The sequence below is a fragment of the Chelmon rostratus genome, chromosome 12 (genome assembly GCF_017976325.1).
Source record: "Chelmon rostratus isolate fCheRos1 chromosome 12, fCheRos1.pri, whole genome shotgun sequence".
Lineage (NCBI taxonomy): Eukaryota > Metazoa > Chordata > Actinopteri > Chaetodontiformes > Chaetodontidae > Chelmon > Chelmon rostratus.
In genome coordinates this window covers 7,888,340-7,907,350 of record NC_055669.1, presented here as the reverse complement: position 1 = coordinate 7,907,350, position 19,011 = coordinate 7,888,340, and the positions used below count along the sequence as shown (strand labels likewise).

Here is a 19,011-nt window from a genome sequence, read left to right as displayed (position 1 = left end):
TGACTGTTATTCTTGTGTCTTCGTCTTGCAGTGCTTGAAGCAAGAGACTGTGATGGGCTGTTGGACTGCATCTGAAGTACTCTACCAAAGAATAATATCCACTGACCCTCTCTGAAGAACAATATTTCATTCAATCAATGCTGCAGTCTCCCCCGGGGGGAATTACTCCTGAGCAATAGGTGGACCCTCAGAAAAGAGCAACAGTGGACAATGTGATACTTGACCTTCACGGAGAGAACTCAGGTACACTCCAGAAGATGTCAAATCTGATCTGAGGCTGCTCTCGAGAGGATCACCCAGCCTATAATTTAATCATCTTTTCATGTGTTGTTTAGCAGTACTCAAACACAATGGGCCAACAGTGAAGGAGCGCAGCGATCAATGCTGGATCTTCATGTCTTGAGGAGTACCAGACATCTCATCATGGATTTGAACAAGATTTTCTCCACCAAAGAGCGACTGTGAGAAAGACTGGAGTGGGGGGAACTGGACACTGGGAGTTGGGAGGATTAGCTATCGTGCTGCTAACTCATGGTGGATCTGCTGTGAGCAGGACTAGGGACTCAGCAGTGGAGGATGTCAGCGGAGGCCGAGCTCCAGCCAGGTGTCAAAACCAGCCAGCGAAAGGAGTCCAGGAGGATCAAAGGTATGTCACATTCGACTTAGCATGTCAAATATGAGGTTCATATGGTGCATGTAATCAATGAGGATTGAGATAAAAGTCTGATTTGTAACGCTGAGAGAAAAGAACTCGAGGGACAAGAAACATGTAGAAAAGGGATTCAGGACAAAATGGGAAACTGGCAGCTTTCTCGTGTTTGGCAGGCAGTGAACATAACCTTAAGTCATGTTTGGATGGAGCTTAATAACGCTGGGCTACATGGAAAGAAGCTTCACTCAATCAAGCCCGCCGAGAGTCTCCCTGTCTCATCCCAGGGATCCAGATGTAGTAACAGCTATTCCATGTAGCCCCAGGGTTTGGTAGCGCCATGATTTAGGTGTCATGGACAGGGTAATTCACACCCTGTCGCTTTGATGAACAGCATAAGTGATGTAATAGGACGAGGCATTCTCCGAACGTTCACTGGGAGAATGAAATGGGATTGAATTGGCAGAGAGGAGGAAAGAAGAGGAGATAGAGGGGTAGAAAGAGCGAGATTCACAGGGAAGGGGGAAGGATGAGGATGCTTTCTCATTTGCTCTCACTCTCTTCATCCTCTTTTTCTCATTTCTCCATCCATGAATAAAGCCACTCCATCTAGTCCGGTAAATCTGGCTCCTGCGGGCCGGCTGTAACGAGGCCGCGGGGCCAGGTCCTCTGCGGCTGTTTCACCGGCCCTGTCGGCTTGCTCAGATAAATGGCTGGGCTGGAGGAGGGCCCATTGATTTGAGTTAAGTGGAGGGGGGAGAGCTGAGCAAGGGAGCTATTACACACGTGGCCATGCGGCTCATCAGTGGGGGCTATCAGCACAGGCTATCACCCCCTGACTTTACCATGTTAATCACATGTGCTGCAGGGCCCATTGTCACAATCAGAAAAGATGCTATTTAGATCCATATAAATGGAAATGTGAATGCATACAGACTGTCAGGCAGCACAGCTTGTAGTGACTGTGAGCAGGCTGGGGCCAGGTGAAGGACACTGCCGAGGATCAGGTTAATGACTAGTATTGAGACAAGGACTGTTTATATTCATGTGGTCTGGAAGCAAAAAAAGAAATTGTTGTTATTTAAAGGATAAGGTTGCCGTCATTGTATATTTTTCATCTTGTCAACAATTTCCCAGCTTGGGATAAATAAAGTATATCTGTCTGTCTGTCTGTCTGTCTGTCTGTCTATCTATCTATCTATCTATCTATCTATCTAAGTAAAACCCACAGAAAGACCAAAACCAAGCATGTGTGAATCTGTTATTCGTTGTACATTTGTTTCTTGTACGAAGTAAAGATGTGGCATGTTAATTTGTAAGCTTTGCAGGTGCGGTTCACTGCTTCAGCTCAAATCTAACCTTCTTCAGACTTTATCTTTAAGTTAAACGCTAAGAAATATAAGATCTGTCTTCTTACCTAACACAAGCCAAGAAAGTCAATAACCATATTTCCCAATATGTCTAAGTATTCAACATGTGTAGAAATAGAAAGTGAAATGTAGAAAATGACATTTAACAAGCAACATACCAAACTTCACACTTTTGAGGTTACCGCTAACCATCTAGCTAGCTTCGCCGAGCTGACTGCTCGCATCCCTCTAAAAGTCCCGTATTCACAGTGAAGCAACAGGGTTCGTACGTCCTCGAAACGGCTGGCTCGCCGCTAAGTGACCGGTATTCATGTTCCTCTTCCTTTACCAAAGCCTAGCTACCTGCCAAACCTCCAGCCCCAGAGCCAAGCTAAAGCGTGCTACACCTGCCCCTGCACATGAAACATCAAACTAACAAAACATAACTGTTATGTTATTAGAGAAATTTTAAACTTCAATGCCTAAAACTATTTGTTACTGAAAAACGTAATCACGTTATTCTAATGTGTTACTCAGTAATTCGTTATTTCAATTCTGAATTTTCATGGCTAAACAGGCACATGCTAGCAGTATAAATCCATTGTTGGTTTTGGTGTTTTTATGGGATTTATTGATTATAAGGAAAATCTAGAATATTTCCAGCCTTCACGCATGCCCTTTTCAGCTTTGTGATTCACTTAAAGAGGGAATATCAGAGAAAAATAGAACTATTAAGCTCGCGCTGGACACACTATCTTGTGTTTTGTTTCGTGGGGGTGTCATGGCACTCGTTGGAAAACCATTTGGAAAAATAAAACCTCTCTGCAGTGAACTGTGCCTGCCGTGGTAAAGCCAAAGCTCCCCTCCATCCATCAACAGAATTGCTTTACATGCGTGGCTTTACTCTATCTCCATAGCAACTGTTGCTCTCCCACTGTAAGCTGTGCACAAAAAATGATTCATTTCAAAAAGAGAGACAAGGAATGGAGGACAGAGGGACATTGAGAGAGGGGGGGGGAAGGAAGGAGACCCAGCAAACGGATATAGAAAGAGCAGATTAAATCACCCGTCACCTCTCCTACTGACTGTATGACATTTGAAAGATTGTAAGAGGCAATACAAACACTAACCATTTCACCCTCTTCAAACACTATTTCCCACATTGGACCAAATCATTTGCAGGTACGCTTATCCGGCCGTTCATCACACTGCTGTGTGATGATAATAGCACCATGGAGCCCCCACCTGACGAACGATCTCACCCGTCACCATCCAGCACACATCAATACCTGTGTGTAACTCTGCAGTGATTCAGTGGTCTATCCACTGCACTGACGATGTGCACAATACCCCTCATTAACTCTGTAACTGCTTTAACGATTAGTCATTAAACCAAAACCTCGATCTTGTGTTAGCCGGATGGAGGAATTTTGACATCGGTGTGTCTTGGACGGGGAACGCGTGCTGCTGTTAGTGTTTGTAAATGTGTATCTGTGTGTTTGCTGAGGCTTATGAAAGTTATTTTGTGCACGTGGGGGAGGCAGATGGCGGGGACAGATTTGCCTTCCTTAGACATCCATTCTCTTCACTGCTGCTTAAAGTCATCAGCCCCCTCCACTGATACTGTTTTCATTTCAAACGTCCTGTGCAGAGGCACGCAAAATAATGGCTAGCATCATACGCTGCATGTAGGTGAACACATGACTTAGTAGGCATCGCCATACACTCTCATTATAGCTATAGTGGATGGCGTGTGTGGCCTACTAACAGACTGGGACACTGACAGGAAGAGACAAGCGGACACAGATACACACTCAGAGAGGTTCAAAGGTTAAGCTGCCTCGATGCCCGGATCCCCAACAAAAAGTTTCTTGTTGCCAAGTCCTTATATCTGGAGGGGCACTTCTGACTCTCCATCTGTTGCCATCTGTCCCTTCCCTGTCCCCATTCTAGCGTGGCAAGGAGGAGGATGCAACACTGTGATCAGAGACAAGCCCTGAAACAGTATGGAGCACGGCGAACAGTAATTGTTCTCTCCATGGTCCTGGTGCAGGGCCTGTGTGCCGGGTGGGTGATGGTAGCGTTTGATTTGAGGCCCTCTGATGTCCAGGCTGTTAAATCTCAGCTCCATTTTTGAAGATTTGGCAATTTTAGGGAAGTTGAAGGCTTTAGAAAATAGAGGCAACAGGAAATATTGGGGGCAGAGGGATGCGAAAGAGATCCCAAGCTGGATTCTAACCCAGGACGCATGCATCTCAGCCCACCAGGACTCCCAAATGGCAGGCATGTTGTCCTATGTGTAGGATACACTTAGACGCAGACTAACAGTAGACAATGCTTTAGGCAGCCCTCTGTCAGACAGATTATGAGCATCGGACTTATGGGCCAGAAATATTGTGAGGACCATTCAACCTTGGGTAATTGTAAATCCAGAAAGCCAGAGGAATATGTGTCACCCCAACACACACACACGCACACACCTTCTCCCGCTCTCTTCTTCTTTCTTACAGTGTGTAACAACATGAAACAGCATGCCCCGCAGCTCTTATGTTTTCAAATACAGCGCACTCGCTCGTCTGGATCTGAACCCAGAGCACGTAGCGTACGAGTTATGCCACTGTGTCAAGACTCTCATTCGGTATGCAAGGCCTACTTTTTGAGGATCTGCGCATAAACCTCTAAATCTCTCCCGAAGTGTTATTAGGGGAAACGGCACGCTGTATGTAAAGAAACAAATGGCACAGAACATCTGGTTAGAGCTCATCTGAGAGAGCTGCACTGAATTGGACCGATCGTGTTTAAAATGCAACTGGAGCAGCATGCATTTTACATTACATTACAGAGTGTATGAGTCAGTAAAATCAGGATGGAATACATAATACTGTATGCATAGACTACAATCACTGTGTGAGGGATGGTTTGAACCAGGCACAGCGATACTTATCGTAGGAGTCCACCCTCTCTTGCATCTGTTCTGCGGGGTTTAACGAACAGCACGTACATAGCAACGTCTACAGTTTGTCTTCTTCGTGTGTTTGTCATCAAAAGGGGAATGTTCATTTCTCCACATGGTTGCATGCCAGGCTGCATCTGGTTGATGTTCAGAGGTACACGGTGGCTGTATATAAGACTCATTATTCTCTGGCAGAGAAACAAGTCTGAATTAGACCCAGATTTGACATTCACTTGCTTAGAGACTTTAATGACTTTAGCATCGTCGAGCCCTCCCCCCCTTTAGAGAATTGTGCCCTCATGAATTAGTGAGAGGGTGTGCATAGCCAAGACAAGAGCTTGCATTTTTTTTTCTCCATTTGCACAAGCCAGTTAATTCGATCTTGTTCATAATTTCGGGTTTTTCTTTTAGATTTTTACTTGGAAGTTGCAGGAATGAAAGAAGAATGAAAGAAGATATTACCCTTGTCTTATGGTAGATGTTGTATGGATGGTAATACTATGTGATGTAGGGTGGAATAAAGTCATTTTGGTGTAATATGTCTTTGATTGCAGCCTGATAGTCTTTGTTAGGGATGTTAAACCTTTTTCTCTTCTCAGACAAATCTTAGCCAGCTCCTTAAATGTGCCGTTAACTGATGTACTGTAGCCGCTCATGACCTAGAATTGAGTGAGCAAGGGGCCTCAAAACCATTAAATTCTCCAAGGTGCCGGTGACCTTGATTTTGAAATCCTGCTATCTCCTTGCGTAAATGCGCTGGGAGTCGGTGTTTTGCGGCTGACAAACCCAGCACAGGTTATGAGGGGATGGTTTACACACTGTAGACACACGAGACAGCGCTCGAGGCTCACACCCTCGTAATCAAAACAGCGCGACGGCAGACAGCACAGAGACGAAATGAGAAAGGTGTCAGTGTCAAGGTGGTGTCAGGGCAGCTGCAGAGATTGACAGACAGAATAATCAGCAACAGGGATGGGAGGGAGAAGGGCGGTAAAGCCCGAGGCCATCCAGACACACATTTTGCAAATGCCCCCCTGTCTCACACCAACGTCCCACCACCCAGCATCCATCACCCAGGGAGGGCCTGGTGGATTGTGAGTGAGCACTGGACCGTGATGATTCCCCTCAATAGCAGCCATTCAAGCTGGTTTGTCACCCCCAATAGCACCCATGGGAACTATGGGCGTGGGTGAGGCGTAGGCGTAAGCATCATTTCTCAGCCAACTCGTAACCTTCCACCCGAGCTCACTGTGTGGACGCCCCACAGTGTCCTGCGATAGGTGATGGTAAAGTGTCCTCAGTGTTCCAGTTGTTTTCTCATTTAGTCCACTGGCTCTATCCAACTTCATTTTCAATTTCAAGTTCAATTTTCTTTCAATCTTGCTCGCTGCTGCTAATTTGCTATTCATTCTGCATTTCCTATTCCATAAATATTTATACGGGAGCCGAATCACACACACACACACACACACACACACACACTCACACACACAGTAGTCTCTACACCTCAAGCAGGGCACAAAATACTAAAGTTGTAGGACTCAGTTGAGCTCACACATCCTTGTTTCCTGTAATCACTCTCTTTCATTTTCTCCCCCTTATTTCCTGTCCTCTTTTTCTCCCTCTGTCTCTCCCGCCACAGGTCAAGACCGCAGTGAGGCGGGGCTTATTAAGCGTTTCCGTGGAGATGGCGTGCGCTACAAGGCCAAGCTGATCGGGATTGATGAGGTGACAGCGGCGCGTGGGGACAAGCTGTGCCAGGACTCCATGATGAAGCTGAAGGTGCAGACTTCTGTGTGTTTGTAAATGTGTGTGTCTGTCTGTGGGGACATCAGTGAACCTCCTCACTCATCTCAGTCAGATTTGGAAAAGGCATGCTCGGCCATGTCTGTATTGTCTGTTGAATGAGTCATGGGAGCTGTCTTGTCCTGTATATGACTCACTGAAGCTCTGTAAAGAACTGACCAGACGGAACAAATAAAAGTCCAACCGTATTATTCTGTAGCTCTTTGTCATGTCGAAAGAGCTACTGTACGGTTGCTTTTATATCTTTTTGCAAAATGGTAGCAGCTTTGCATTTTATTTTCCTTCTAACAGGCTGCTGTATTTATAGTGCTGCTCAGAGCTCTGCATTTATTCATACAGATTTTTTGACCTTGGAGGCAAACTGGCTTCCTGCTCTGAGAAGCCTAAAGCAGTATGTCACTTAAGTAGGAAGTTTTCCCTTTTTAGGGTTTGACTGCAAGAACACTAACCATGTGCACTTTACAATGATAGCAATGCTAATTGTAGTTTCACCACTTGAAGTGTTGTTTTTTAAACAAAGGGTCTTCGATATGAGACAGAGGTAGACAAAAGCAGGCCTCTCATTTCCAGCTGGCGACCATCAGTTTTGTCATCCGAAATGACGACTGAGGCTAGCAGATTTTAGCAGCTGTAGCTACCTATTTAAGCTAACATTAGCTCCATGACATGGTTGAAAATACTGTCTTTAAAGTTTTTAGCATCAAATGAGAATCTTGTAAAAGGGGTCTTAAATATGCGCTCAATGGCTGCACACAGTATATCATGCTAAAAGACTGAAGCTAAAGCTAGAAATCCCAGGTAAAAACTTTGTAACTGCATTATTCTAGTGTTGCAGTGCGGGGCTGGTTAGTCCTGGTCACATGATAAGGGAACATAAGATAACCCTGACCGGCTGCTTAACTTAGCACAGAGACGTTACGTTAGCTGATGCTGATGTAGTAGCATCCAGGACCAGTGGGTAAATGTTACACAGCAGGCCCCTCGCCTCGAAAGGAGCACTGAGTTAGGTTGCTACTGTAGCCATTAAGCTAGTTTAGCAGACATGCTAAAGCTTGTAGCTGACTTTGGAACAGATAAACACACTGTTTAAGCAATTCCTTACACCTTTGCTAATGTATTATTGGGGTAAAAAATAAACCATCATCCAAACTTGTGCCTAGTTACAGTTGCTAAGTTATGATTGCACAATTGCTGTTCAGGGGAGAGGTTTAGCAATGGGTCAATTATCAAAATAAATGTCATGATGATTCCCCTCAATAGCAGCCATTCAAGCTGGTTTGTCACCCCCAATAGCACCCATGGGAACTATGGGCGTAAAAAACAAACCATCATCCAAACTTGTGCCTAGTTACAGTTGCTAAGTTATGATTGCACAATTGCTGTTCAGGGGAGAGGTTTAGCAATGGGTCAATTATCAAAATAAATGTCATAGTACTCAGAAATAACGTGCTTCGTCTTCTCAAAAGTTTATTCTCTATCCTCTTAAATGGCAGCTGTGTTTACTTGCACCAAAGTAAAAGGCAGGAACGACTTTAACATATCTATGTTTGGGGGAAAAAAGCAGCACATAAGCATCTTTGCAGTACTGTAGGTGGCTATGGGATAAATCCTTCTCCAAAAGGGGACGCACTGTATATGCATGGCTTTTAAGTATCTTCTCGCAGACTTTGCTGGAGCTTAAATGTGTGGGAAGCCCCACATGAAGAGCAGTATAGCCGGAAGGCAAAGCCTCTCATCACCCATATCCATTCCAAGTAATATAAAACAACTTTTTCCTTGCCTCAATCTGACATTTCAGCAGTGCCCTCCATATGACTCCAGTAGTAACCAGCCACCAGCTAGTTACAGTCAATGGAGCGGTCGATACAGACCTGCTATTATCTGGACAGGGGATAGAGGAGGGGACGGGGTCTCTATTGAGCTGCCTCTTGCTGCCTTGAGGACTAATCCACCAAATGGAGAAGCCGATGCCTGATTGACAACATCCATCGACTCTCCCGCCTGCCTGCCCGCCCGCCTCCCTCTCACTTACTTCATCTCTTCCTTATGCCTGTTCTTTATCCTTCTTTCTTTCGCTCTTTTATGCTCCTTTTATCCCTCCAGTGCCTCCTTTTCTCATATGAATATACATTTATGCATGTAAAGATGGATGGGTATTTTTTCTTTAACATCTCTCTATGGAAGCAGAGCTTGATGGTGATTAATGTAACACCAGTAATTGGGTTTTAAATATTAGCTGTGCTTTAGAAGGGAGAATCTGAGGTGGAGGGTAGGCGGTGTGCAGGAGAGGTCAACCCACGTCAACATTACTGGGCCTGCAGTTTTGTCAGCCTTATTCAGCACAGCAGGCAGGTCTTTCGTCTCCTCTTATCTCCTCTCCTCTCTTCCCTTCTTCTCTCTCCTTTGTTCTGCGAAGACATGTCAAGCACACAGGTCGCGTCAAATGGAAAACGGTGGAAATGTTAATTGTTTTCTTTATTAGAGCTGAGAACGTAAGAAAAAAGGAGCTGCCGAGATTCATGGGAAAAACGCACTTCAAAGGCGGGATTGGTTGTTCAGTCAGCAGTATGCGAAGTTGTCAGAGCGAGCTGGTCGGTCAGCAGCGCGATCCATTCTGTCAGCAAATCTCACCTTATTGTTGTTAGCTAGCACTTGTGTATGTCACGTTGAAGTGCAGTAGACCTACTTTATGAAAAGGGAAAGAAGAAAAGGTGCTTGGGAAAAAGGGGCTGCAATAATAATAAGCGTCGCTGCACAAGGCGATGTGTGAATTCCTCTGAGAGTGAAGCTTCAAGAAAAAGCACATGAAAGAACATTCTGTCCTATCACACCTTATGTAACTCCTGTCACCCTACCCCCACCCCCGACCTCCCCCCCAATCTCCCCCTCAATCTCTCCCCCCATTTCTCACTGTCACACTCACCTGAGTCGGAAGAGAGGAAGGCTCACTGTCTTTCATGCTGAGCTCATATCCTTTCATCTCCTCATGTCGTTTGCCTTTAATCTCCTGCAGGGAATGGCTTCCTCGGCACGTTCCAAAGGGGAGCACAAGCAGAGAGTCTTCTTGACGGTCTCTTTCGGCGGGATCAAGATTTACTGTGAAAGATCAGGGGTGAGTCGCATGTCATCGAGTGGGCCCGTGGCAGAGCTGCACCACGAGGCCTCTGCCAGCTGCTGTACTGTGAACCTACAGTATAGGACATCCAGAGGGCAGACGCTCGCACGGTTGAGTTCACAACGGCTGCCAGGGCCGCCATCTTGTACGCCTGGCTGGCAGGGTTGACATATTAGTACAACTGCTATACCTGCACAGAGGGAAGATGATTCACAAGGTTAATGCCGAAATAAAACATCTCATTTTCTTCACTGCATTGGCTAAAATCCGAATTCTTCTCCACTATCAGAAAAGAAGCACTGAGAAGCTTTCCACAGGACGGTTCGCCCTTTAGCTCATACAAATTGAACTTGACAGCATTAAATTACAGGTCTTGCATTTGATATTTGACCCTGAGTAAACTGGTTTAACACATGCCCTAGTACGATTAGGGGTATGCTGCAGGACCTACTTAAGATCACTCTGGCCCTGTCTGCCTGCTAATGATAGCGCAGTGAGCAATGTTATGGTGATGTTATGAGACGGGCTGTTTCCGCCTCCATCCTGGCTTCCATCCCCCTGGCGGACTCAGAGGCCTGCTGTTCCATTACAGGATGATCGAGGGGCTCGGCTCTCCCCCGTCCTGGGGCGTAGTGTTGGCTAGATAGGCCCACTCTGCTCATCAGCGCTAACCGATAATTAGCACTCAGTTCCGCCCCTTAATGATCATTGCCGCTAATGCTAATTACACCACGGCTCCACCTCAGCTGTCGTTAGCACTAAACTGATAATTATGCAACAGTGTTTGTCCCATGGCTGCCGACCCCCACCCCACCACCAACCGTCTATTCCCAAAAAACACCCATCTTTGATAATATCTCTCTCTAATACGATGGGTGGCGTGCCTTTCGCCTGTAATGAAAAAGAGCATTAAGCCTCCCGCCACCGCCAACCAGCTCACCAGCTTTTGACACGCTCATTTGTTGTTTTGGAAATCATGCCCCTAATGCTCTTCATTTTATTTACTGATTACTGGCAATAAATAACACTCCACACTTAATATCCCTCTTGAGTTATTATGGTGGAAATGGGGATCACTCCAGCGCAGGCAGCGTCAGCAGGCATTTAGATGGAAATACTTTATGTAAAGCTGACATGATTCTCTGCTGAATCGAGTAGACTAGTCATATTAGTTTTGTATTTTACATTAATCTAAGGCGTTACTAGCAATGCTTCCCTCTGAATATCAGCTAATATTCGAATGAAACTCCTCCCCAGTGCCTAAGCTTATCTCTGCTAATAGTGGAGCGGCAGGTGGGTGTGAGTGACAGCTGAATTACTCTCAGTGTGTGCATACATGGGTGTGCGTCTATGTTCTGTGAGCATTTTGCGGGTGTCTATTGTCTGCTGAGTGTTTTAGAGCTGCCCATTAGAGATACAGTGAATACATCAAACACTAGATGTTGAAAATGTCTCCTGAATTCAGCATTTCTCAACCACCAAACTCACTGCCTCCAAATCCTGCTAACACCAGGAGACATAAATAAAGAGAAAAGGACTAAGAGATGTCAACAGCAACAGCACAAGCATTCTGTAGTAACTATAGTATGTGTAAAGTACTGCGTAATAGAGATTAGAATAGCCTTGAACCTCTCCTCCCTCTGTCAGAGACTTTTTGGCTCACTCTGTGTTGGTTGGTTGCATTTGGCTCAATGATATGCAAAGATGTTTAAAGTAGGTTTGACCTACTTTTCCTGCCAACACAGTGTGCAGTACTTGTACTTGTAAAACATTCTATATGAAAAGGCAGACTTTCATATTAAACACATGTTTTTTTTGCAAGAGCAAGACGTAGAGTAGATGGTGTGATTACTCTATTTCACATGGCTCATATGGTCTTTACTGAGTCACATCTCTGCCGTGTAGGTCCTCCTGCATCACCACTCGGTCCACGAGATCAGCTACATCGCCAAGGACACCAGGGACCACCGGGCCTTTGGCTATGTCTGCGGGAAGGAGGGCCACCACAGGTTTGTGGCCATCAAGACGGCGCAGTCAGTAAGTGCTTTTTCACTCTGCGACAGCTGTTTTTACGTTTTTGTAGGCAAGTCCAAGTCAAGTCTCAAGTCCTTTACAGCCATCCCCAACCCAGTCACAAGGCTGCTTAAGAAAATTGAAGGTCAAGGACTTTTTACATTTCTAAAAGCTGATATTACAACATCACTCATCATCAATGGCACAAGATTTTTAAAAAATCCATTTAAATGACCAGTGTATTGGATTTAGTGGCATCTAGTGATGAGGTTATAGATTGTTGAACACCTGAACACCCCTCGCCTCACGCTCCCCTTCCCAGTGTCGAGGAGAACATACAGTAAATACTTTTAGTGTACTGTTAAAAACGTGAATGGCTGCTATAGAAAAATGATGGTGCAACATGGCAGACTAAATGAAAGAGGACCAACTCCCTCTGTAGATACAAAGATCTCATTCTAAGGTAATGAAGTGTTTCTTATTTTCAGGTGATTATACACAAATGAAAACATACTTATGAATATCATATTCTGCCAGTAGATCCCTCTAAATCCTACACACTGGACCTTTAAAGCTGCCTTGACGTACAAGTGTCGTTACATATCAGAGACCAGGTCAATGCAATGCATAGGTCTAACAATTAAATAGAAGTATTCAAGCTGTGTGGCTTATTTTGATTCAAATGTGACACTCAAGTCAAGTTGATGGGGAGGCAAGTCGTCATTCTGAAGTCTGATTCATGCCCAAGTCCCAAGGGTCAGTTCTACCGATGTGCACTCTTTGGTTCAGTCACAAATCTTACACCACAGCTCAGGAGCTCCTGTGGAGAACTGTCCAACACACAAACAATGGTTTAGCTGGACAAGAAAACTCTGCTGTGATGTGTCCCGTCAGTCAGTCCAGTAACATGTCAGACTGCACTGTGTGTTGATTTGTTTCTGAGTGACTGTGATGCAGCAAACTGCCTTATGCCTCATTTTTACTCCTGAGCTCTGAATTTTAACGCCACCATAGTTTTTCTAATCTGAGAAATAAACCAGTGTCAGTGTTAACGTGCAGCTACTCGCCACCTCTAATGCCAGTTCTTTAGTTCAGGTGTGTTTACAACAAGACGCCGGCTGACCGGATAGATTCTAAGGAGACAAACAGATGTTTGCTTGAGCGTAAAATATTGTCATCACTCAGACAGCCCGAGCACAGCAGAGGGTACACTCACATAATCTATTCAACATGAGCTGGCTCACTAAAATAGATATATCTACATATTTAACATGACATAGAAGTAATACAGTCTTAAATTAAGTCAATCCCCTCAGAATACAGTTTAAGGGTTTATTTTGTTAATGTTGTTGAAGATTTTCAGATCATTTTCAAAAAACTGTCATAATCTTCCTGCCCTGCGTTTCTTTTTCCGCACTGGATTTGCCCTTTTTCCCTCTTCCACCTGTGTTTCCGCCTGCTTGCCTGCACGTGTTCGACTTCCCCAACATTTGTCTTTCCTCTCCTTCCCTGCATCCCTCTCCTGAAATCCATCCCTTAAACCTCCACATCCTCTTCCTTCCCTCCCCGCCTCTCTCATCCAGGCGGAGCCTCTCATCATCGACCTGCGCGACCTCTTCACGCTCATCTACGACATTAAACAGCGGGAGGAGATGGAGAAGAAGGCCCAGAAGGACAAGCAGTGTGAGCAGGCAGTCTACCAGGTAGACCACTCGGAGCACGTTTCTGCTTCTTTCTCAGTTTCGTTTCTCATTTGAAGGCGTGATCGCACGTTATAACTCAGCCAGCAATTCATTCACACGGCAGAAATCTTAACACGTTCTAGCTTCCTCTGAAGTGCATCGCAGACTGTGTTTGTCTGCACCATTGATGTTGAATATCTAAATATAATGGAAATGCAACAGGTTTACATTCATCATTTTTACTGAAGTCCTGTATGTGTGAAAGGAAATGTACAGTAAGTGTTGGTGTGTCTGCGATGTACCAAATCGCTTTTTAAATAACACACAACACTGTCAGTTTGTAATTATGCTTGCTTCCCGGAGAAGAGACAGCTTTCAGTGCTTCCTCCATTTATTTTCTCATGACACTGTAAATTTGGCTGCACTGTCTTACTGATGAAAAACAAAATGTGTCATCTGCCCTCTGTCCCACCACTGCACAGACCATCCTGGAGGACGAAGTGGACGATCCAGTTTACCAGGTAGGTCTGTGGGCACACAGAGCAGGAAACCAAACACTGCTGACCTTGATGCTTTTCTAGCTTCACTGGTGCTGTTTTCACTCTCAAAGCTTGGAATTAAAGAACAAACAAAAAAAACCCAATTAATCCTTAATTTAAATATCTCCTCCAGTCACTGATCCGCTTGAATTAATGATTCATGATATTCCACCATTCCAGTAATACACAGTAGATCATCCTAGTGGACAGTTTTGTTCAACCATTCAACTCCCATTTGCCAGTGCAGTGTTGTAAAACCATATTTTTTAAGTTGATCTGTGTCAATGTTCTGATTTCTTCCAAAGACATGCCCCCCCCCCGACTGGTTGTTCCCCTCCCTTTTCGCCCTGTGCATTTATTTGGCTGAACATGATTTTTTTCTCTGTGTTTGCTCACACTGAATACAGACAACACTAACTCTTACTCTGAATGCTATGTTCAGTGGTACGACCAGCCACCTCCCAGATCACCTCTGTTCTTTGCTCTTGAAAGTGTGTTGTGCATAAAGTCATTCCATTTGCAGCTTTCGATTATGTTGATGTTGGTTGACAAAACTCCAGACTGTGGCCGGAATCTTTAAAGAGTACTTTGACATTTTGGGAAATACACTTCACACTCTCTCGCTGAGAAGATTAATGCCACTCTCATGTGCGTGCGGTGACTATGCAGCTGCGGCCAGCAGCCAGTTAGCTTATGGAACCTTAGCATAAAGATTGGACGCAGGGGGAAACTAGCTAGCCTGGTTCTGTCCAAAGGGAACAAACCTACCAGCACCTGTAAAGCTCACTAATTAATATGTTATATCTTGTTTGTTTAATTAGTCTCAGTCTTTTGGCGGAAGTGAAGATAAGTTATGTGATGCTTCTTTAGCGAGCATCTAGAGGAGGATTTAGCTGGTTTAGATGGTCGACATTAATCCTACAACTTTCTCATTGCTTCCAACGCTAAAGATAGCGGAGTGACAGCAATATTACATCCGCAGCTTTGATAATGTTACATTAACTTACCTTTCCATAAATGTTGCTGTGCTGCCTCCATGTTGTTGTAGTTTGTCCCACTTTGTCCCACTTCCGTTTCCTCTCTTAATTCCCAGGGAATTGCGTCTATAATGCAAGATGCTTCTTATTAACAGAGTTTCACTAATCAGGAGCTTGGCTACGCTGTAAAACAATATGAGGTGGTCCATTCTTCCATCTTTCAAATTATAGTTCAGTTTTGATTCGTTGACAAAACATTTACTAAATTTTATGACTTTAACTTTATAACATTTTTGTTTTCATCACAGTTTTAATTTTGCGATTAGACGATGTCAGGCTAGTCACCCTGCTTGTAGTTTTAATGCTAAGCTAAGCTAACCAGCTGCTGGCTCCAGCTACAAATTTACCACAAAGATGTGAGAAAAGGTGTCGATCTTCTCTTGTTCTCGGCAAGAAAGCAAATAAACGCATTTACCGAAATGTCAAATTATTCCTTCAATTTGAGATCCACAAAGACTCTTATTACCGTCAACCTTAAGAGGAGATGCTGACAGATTTGAGGACTTATGAGCCTTCACTCATGGCTCTCAAGTGAATATTCTGACCTCAGGTCTATTTTCTCTCAGAGAGGTGGATCATCACATGCTGATGTTGAAGGGAGACCTCTAGCTAAAACCTCCACATTGCCTTGAACTACTGCCTGACCTATTATACTTGTGCTCTTTCCTCTTCCCACCTCACTCTTTTTTCTTTCTCTCTTCATCTCCCCCATTCCTCTTTCCCATGCCCTGTTTTTTTTTACACCCCTCATATTCCTGATCTCATTTCACTCCCCACTCGACGGCATCCTCACTCCCCTGTGCTTTCATTTATTCTCGTCATGTATCACTCGTTCGTTGTATCTCTCTGTTTTACATGCCAACCCGCCTCTCTGTCTTCCCATCTCATTATTCTCTGCACCTCTATGCCTTGCCCACTACTTCTGTTCTATAGTACATAGTGTTTGAGGCTGGACACGAACCCCTCCGTGGCCCCCAGTCAGAGGAGAGCGTTTATCAGGTACAAAGACAAGCATTGCCCCCTTTTTTCTCCCTCTTCATACCCTGTGATAGATGATAATAGTAACCGTACAGTACTAACATGACTTTATAGAACCTTGTAAGAAGCTACAAAGTGCAGATGGTTCTTGAAGAAAGGATTTTCAGGGGGGAAAGTAAATCAAACTAAGGTTTCTGTTTCTTTAATGTGGCTGAAGATGAAAAGCCTACGAGGAAAGAACTAAATTAAGCTTTGATATCTATTAAAAAGGGTTCAGTTCATGTTAAAGTTATAAACCAGATGATTTTTGTCCTAGTTGATTTGGTGAAACCCGTGGAGGAACTAGTTTAACTTACATTGTGACATGCCTTGTTTTGTACGTGCCAGATCATGGCCAGAGCTAACAGGCAAATATTTGCATTTCCTGTGGCCTTTTCAAAATAAAAGCCACCCAGTTGAACACTTAATGTAAATCAGCAGCAGTAGGATGTTCATTAAGCAAAAACCTAATACACCTCTGACACAGTGTAAAGACAGCCAACTCTAAACAGTGAGGCTGATATCAGTTAGATGAAATTAAGTAAAATTATGCCTCCAAGGTTTCCTATGGCTCCTTCGCGCCTGTGAAGGCAATTTGAAGCCAGCATGAGAATGGCAGCCTCCAGTGAAAACTACCAGATAGGGAGGTTATTACACATTGTAAATACATTGAACGGTTATTGCTAAGAAAAAAAAATGTCCATTTGAATGCAGGAAAATCTTAAGGATTAAGACTTTAAAGATGGTAAAAAAAATAAAAAGGCAGCAGCTTTATGTTTAAAATGACGCCTCATGTAGCGTCTGAAGCAGCTGCAGAAGAGTCAAGGTCAGTTGTTTAGTCTGGATAGTTCACCCAAAGCCGGTGTTTCAGAGTCCTTTTATATATCCAGCGTTTTGACCTTTTGGCTTTAGACCATTTGAAGGACCAGCCAGGACTCCAGGGACCTGTCGTACGGTTTAATCCTAACCCCCTCCCCCTCTTTCTCTCCCTCCGCTCCTCCTCCTCCTCCTCCTCTTTTTGCCTCTCTGTATCTTGCGTTCCTCTGAAGATGAAAGATGCAGAGAGAGATTAATCACTTGCCATGCCATTTGATCTCAGAATGAAACAAGATCAATAGACTTGGGGAAAACGTAACAGAAAGTTAACCAGTCATGGGAGCGATAGGAGAGAAAGGCAGCGAGGTTAGGAGCAACATATAGTTTGAACAAATGTGGGGATATATACAAAGGAGGCCAGAGCCGAGGCTTTTTCTGATTGTCAGATGAACCAGTTGAGACATTACTGTTGCGGAATAACAATAGGCTTTCTTAATACTCACAGAACCAGCACGCACCGTCCTCAAGCATTGTTTGCAATCAATATTGATTTAAGAAGAATTGATTCAGCAAAACAGCTGTAGAATTTGCATAATCCCATTGCTCTAAAAGATAAAATTACTTCTCGAAAAATGGACTGAATCGAAATTGATGGAGTGAGCGTTTTCTTTTTCAATAGACTTGTTTCAGCTCTTGTAAGCTCCTGTTTCTTAATAACTCAGCCTAAATATAAAAAAGGTGTTGCTCTGTTACTTATATTTGAATCGACCTCCAATCCAATGCAGGTCCCAACCAGTCAGCAGAAGGAAGGGATCTATGATGTCCCAAAACGCCATTTCATGACTGTAGGTGTTTTTATTTTTTATTATTTGTTTCTTTACTATTCTACTTGCAAACCTCTCTTTAAGATCCTCTTGAAGGAAGTGCTTCAAGCCCCCCTTGACAGTGTCCATTTCTAAGATGTTTGCTTTACTGGATTTACAGCCTACAGGCTCAAAAATGCATTTCCCAAGAAAACAACGACAGGGGTCTATGTCTGCGTCCGACTTCTGTGATGAAGGTGATGAAACAAAGCTGCTTCGGTCATGCCAAGCCTGCTTGAGAAAATAAGACTAATTGATTGTTCAACCAAAGTCAGACATGTCAGCAATTTCACAGGACATTAGTGAGGCAGGCTTCGTATCCAAAATCCAGTCCTGTGCAGAATCTGACGCACGTCAGGACCAGATGGTCGAGACAAAATCTGCTAGAGTCTGTTCGCTGGTCTCGTCTGACTGCCACATCAGACTGCCTGGATGAATAAAGGGGTGGCTGTTCCGTCTTCCTCAGAGGATGAGGACGAGAGGTTTGTAGGTGGGGTGGGTGTTGGGTTGAGCTGCATGCAGTGTAGTCACGGCTACATTGAGTACAATCAAGGCCACCAGAGACTCATAAAAGCTGTGCCTTAATGAATAGCAATACATTTTTCTGCAATGAATTGATTTGATCGGGGAACAGCGCAAAAAGCATTTTTTGATCCCCCCCTCCCTTTCATCAAACTGAAAATATATTTCATCTCATCCGAGTAGGTTTTATGAGTTCTTCACCACCATGCAGTGACCACGCTATTACATCTCTCAAAATCGCTTATAAAAACATTCATTCAAGCCTATTTCGCCAAACATCCACCCAGAGAGAATTTCCACGCAACTTCTGAAAACAGCCCTAGCAAAGTGCTTCTCGGCTCTTCGCTGTTTGTCTGCTCGTTGCTCAGCATATCAAACAGATACACTGTCCCGGCCCCCTCGCTATCTCACCCAAACAGCCCATGCCAGTATAAGTAGCAGCGCTTCCATATCTCTAAGTGTTACTGCTTGTCTGTTCATTCAGTTGGAGCTTTTTGAGAGCCTCGAGCTCCCCTGATGTGTGTCAGTGCCTGCAGGGAGAGACCTCTGTGTACAATGTTTACCTTTTTTTCCAAATTCTGACTCATTCTGTGCCCCTCAATGGTCCCAAAGCGCCGTGCAAACTGTGCGATCTGCTATGTCCCGGCTTA

At 44.3% G+C, this 19,011-nt stretch overlaps 1 protein-coding gene across 1 annotated transcript in view; it reads left to right on the top strand.

Moving 5' to 3' along the window:
- The first annotated feature begins 576 nt into the window (after positions 1-576).
- LOC121614840 (complement component C8 beta chain-like) overlaps positions 577-19,011 on the top strand; it is a 32,014-nt gene continuing 13,579 nt past the window's right edge. The window contains exons 1-8 of the mRNA XM_041948926.1: positions 577-646; positions 6,594-6,733; positions 9,771-9,869; positions 11,778-11,909; positions 13,469-13,588; positions 14,050-14,088; positions 16,077-16,142; positions 17,762-17,821. Coding sequence (XP_041804860.1) covers positions 577-646; positions 6,594-6,733; positions 9,771-9,869; positions 11,778-11,909; positions 13,469-13,588; positions 14,050-14,088; positions 16,077-16,142; positions 17,762-17,821 — 726 coding nt within the window. The remainder of the gene's footprint in view (positions 647-6,593; positions 6,734-9,770; positions 9,870-11,777; positions 11,910-13,468; positions 13,589-14,049; positions 14,089-16,076; positions 16,143-17,761; positions 17,822-19,011) is intronic.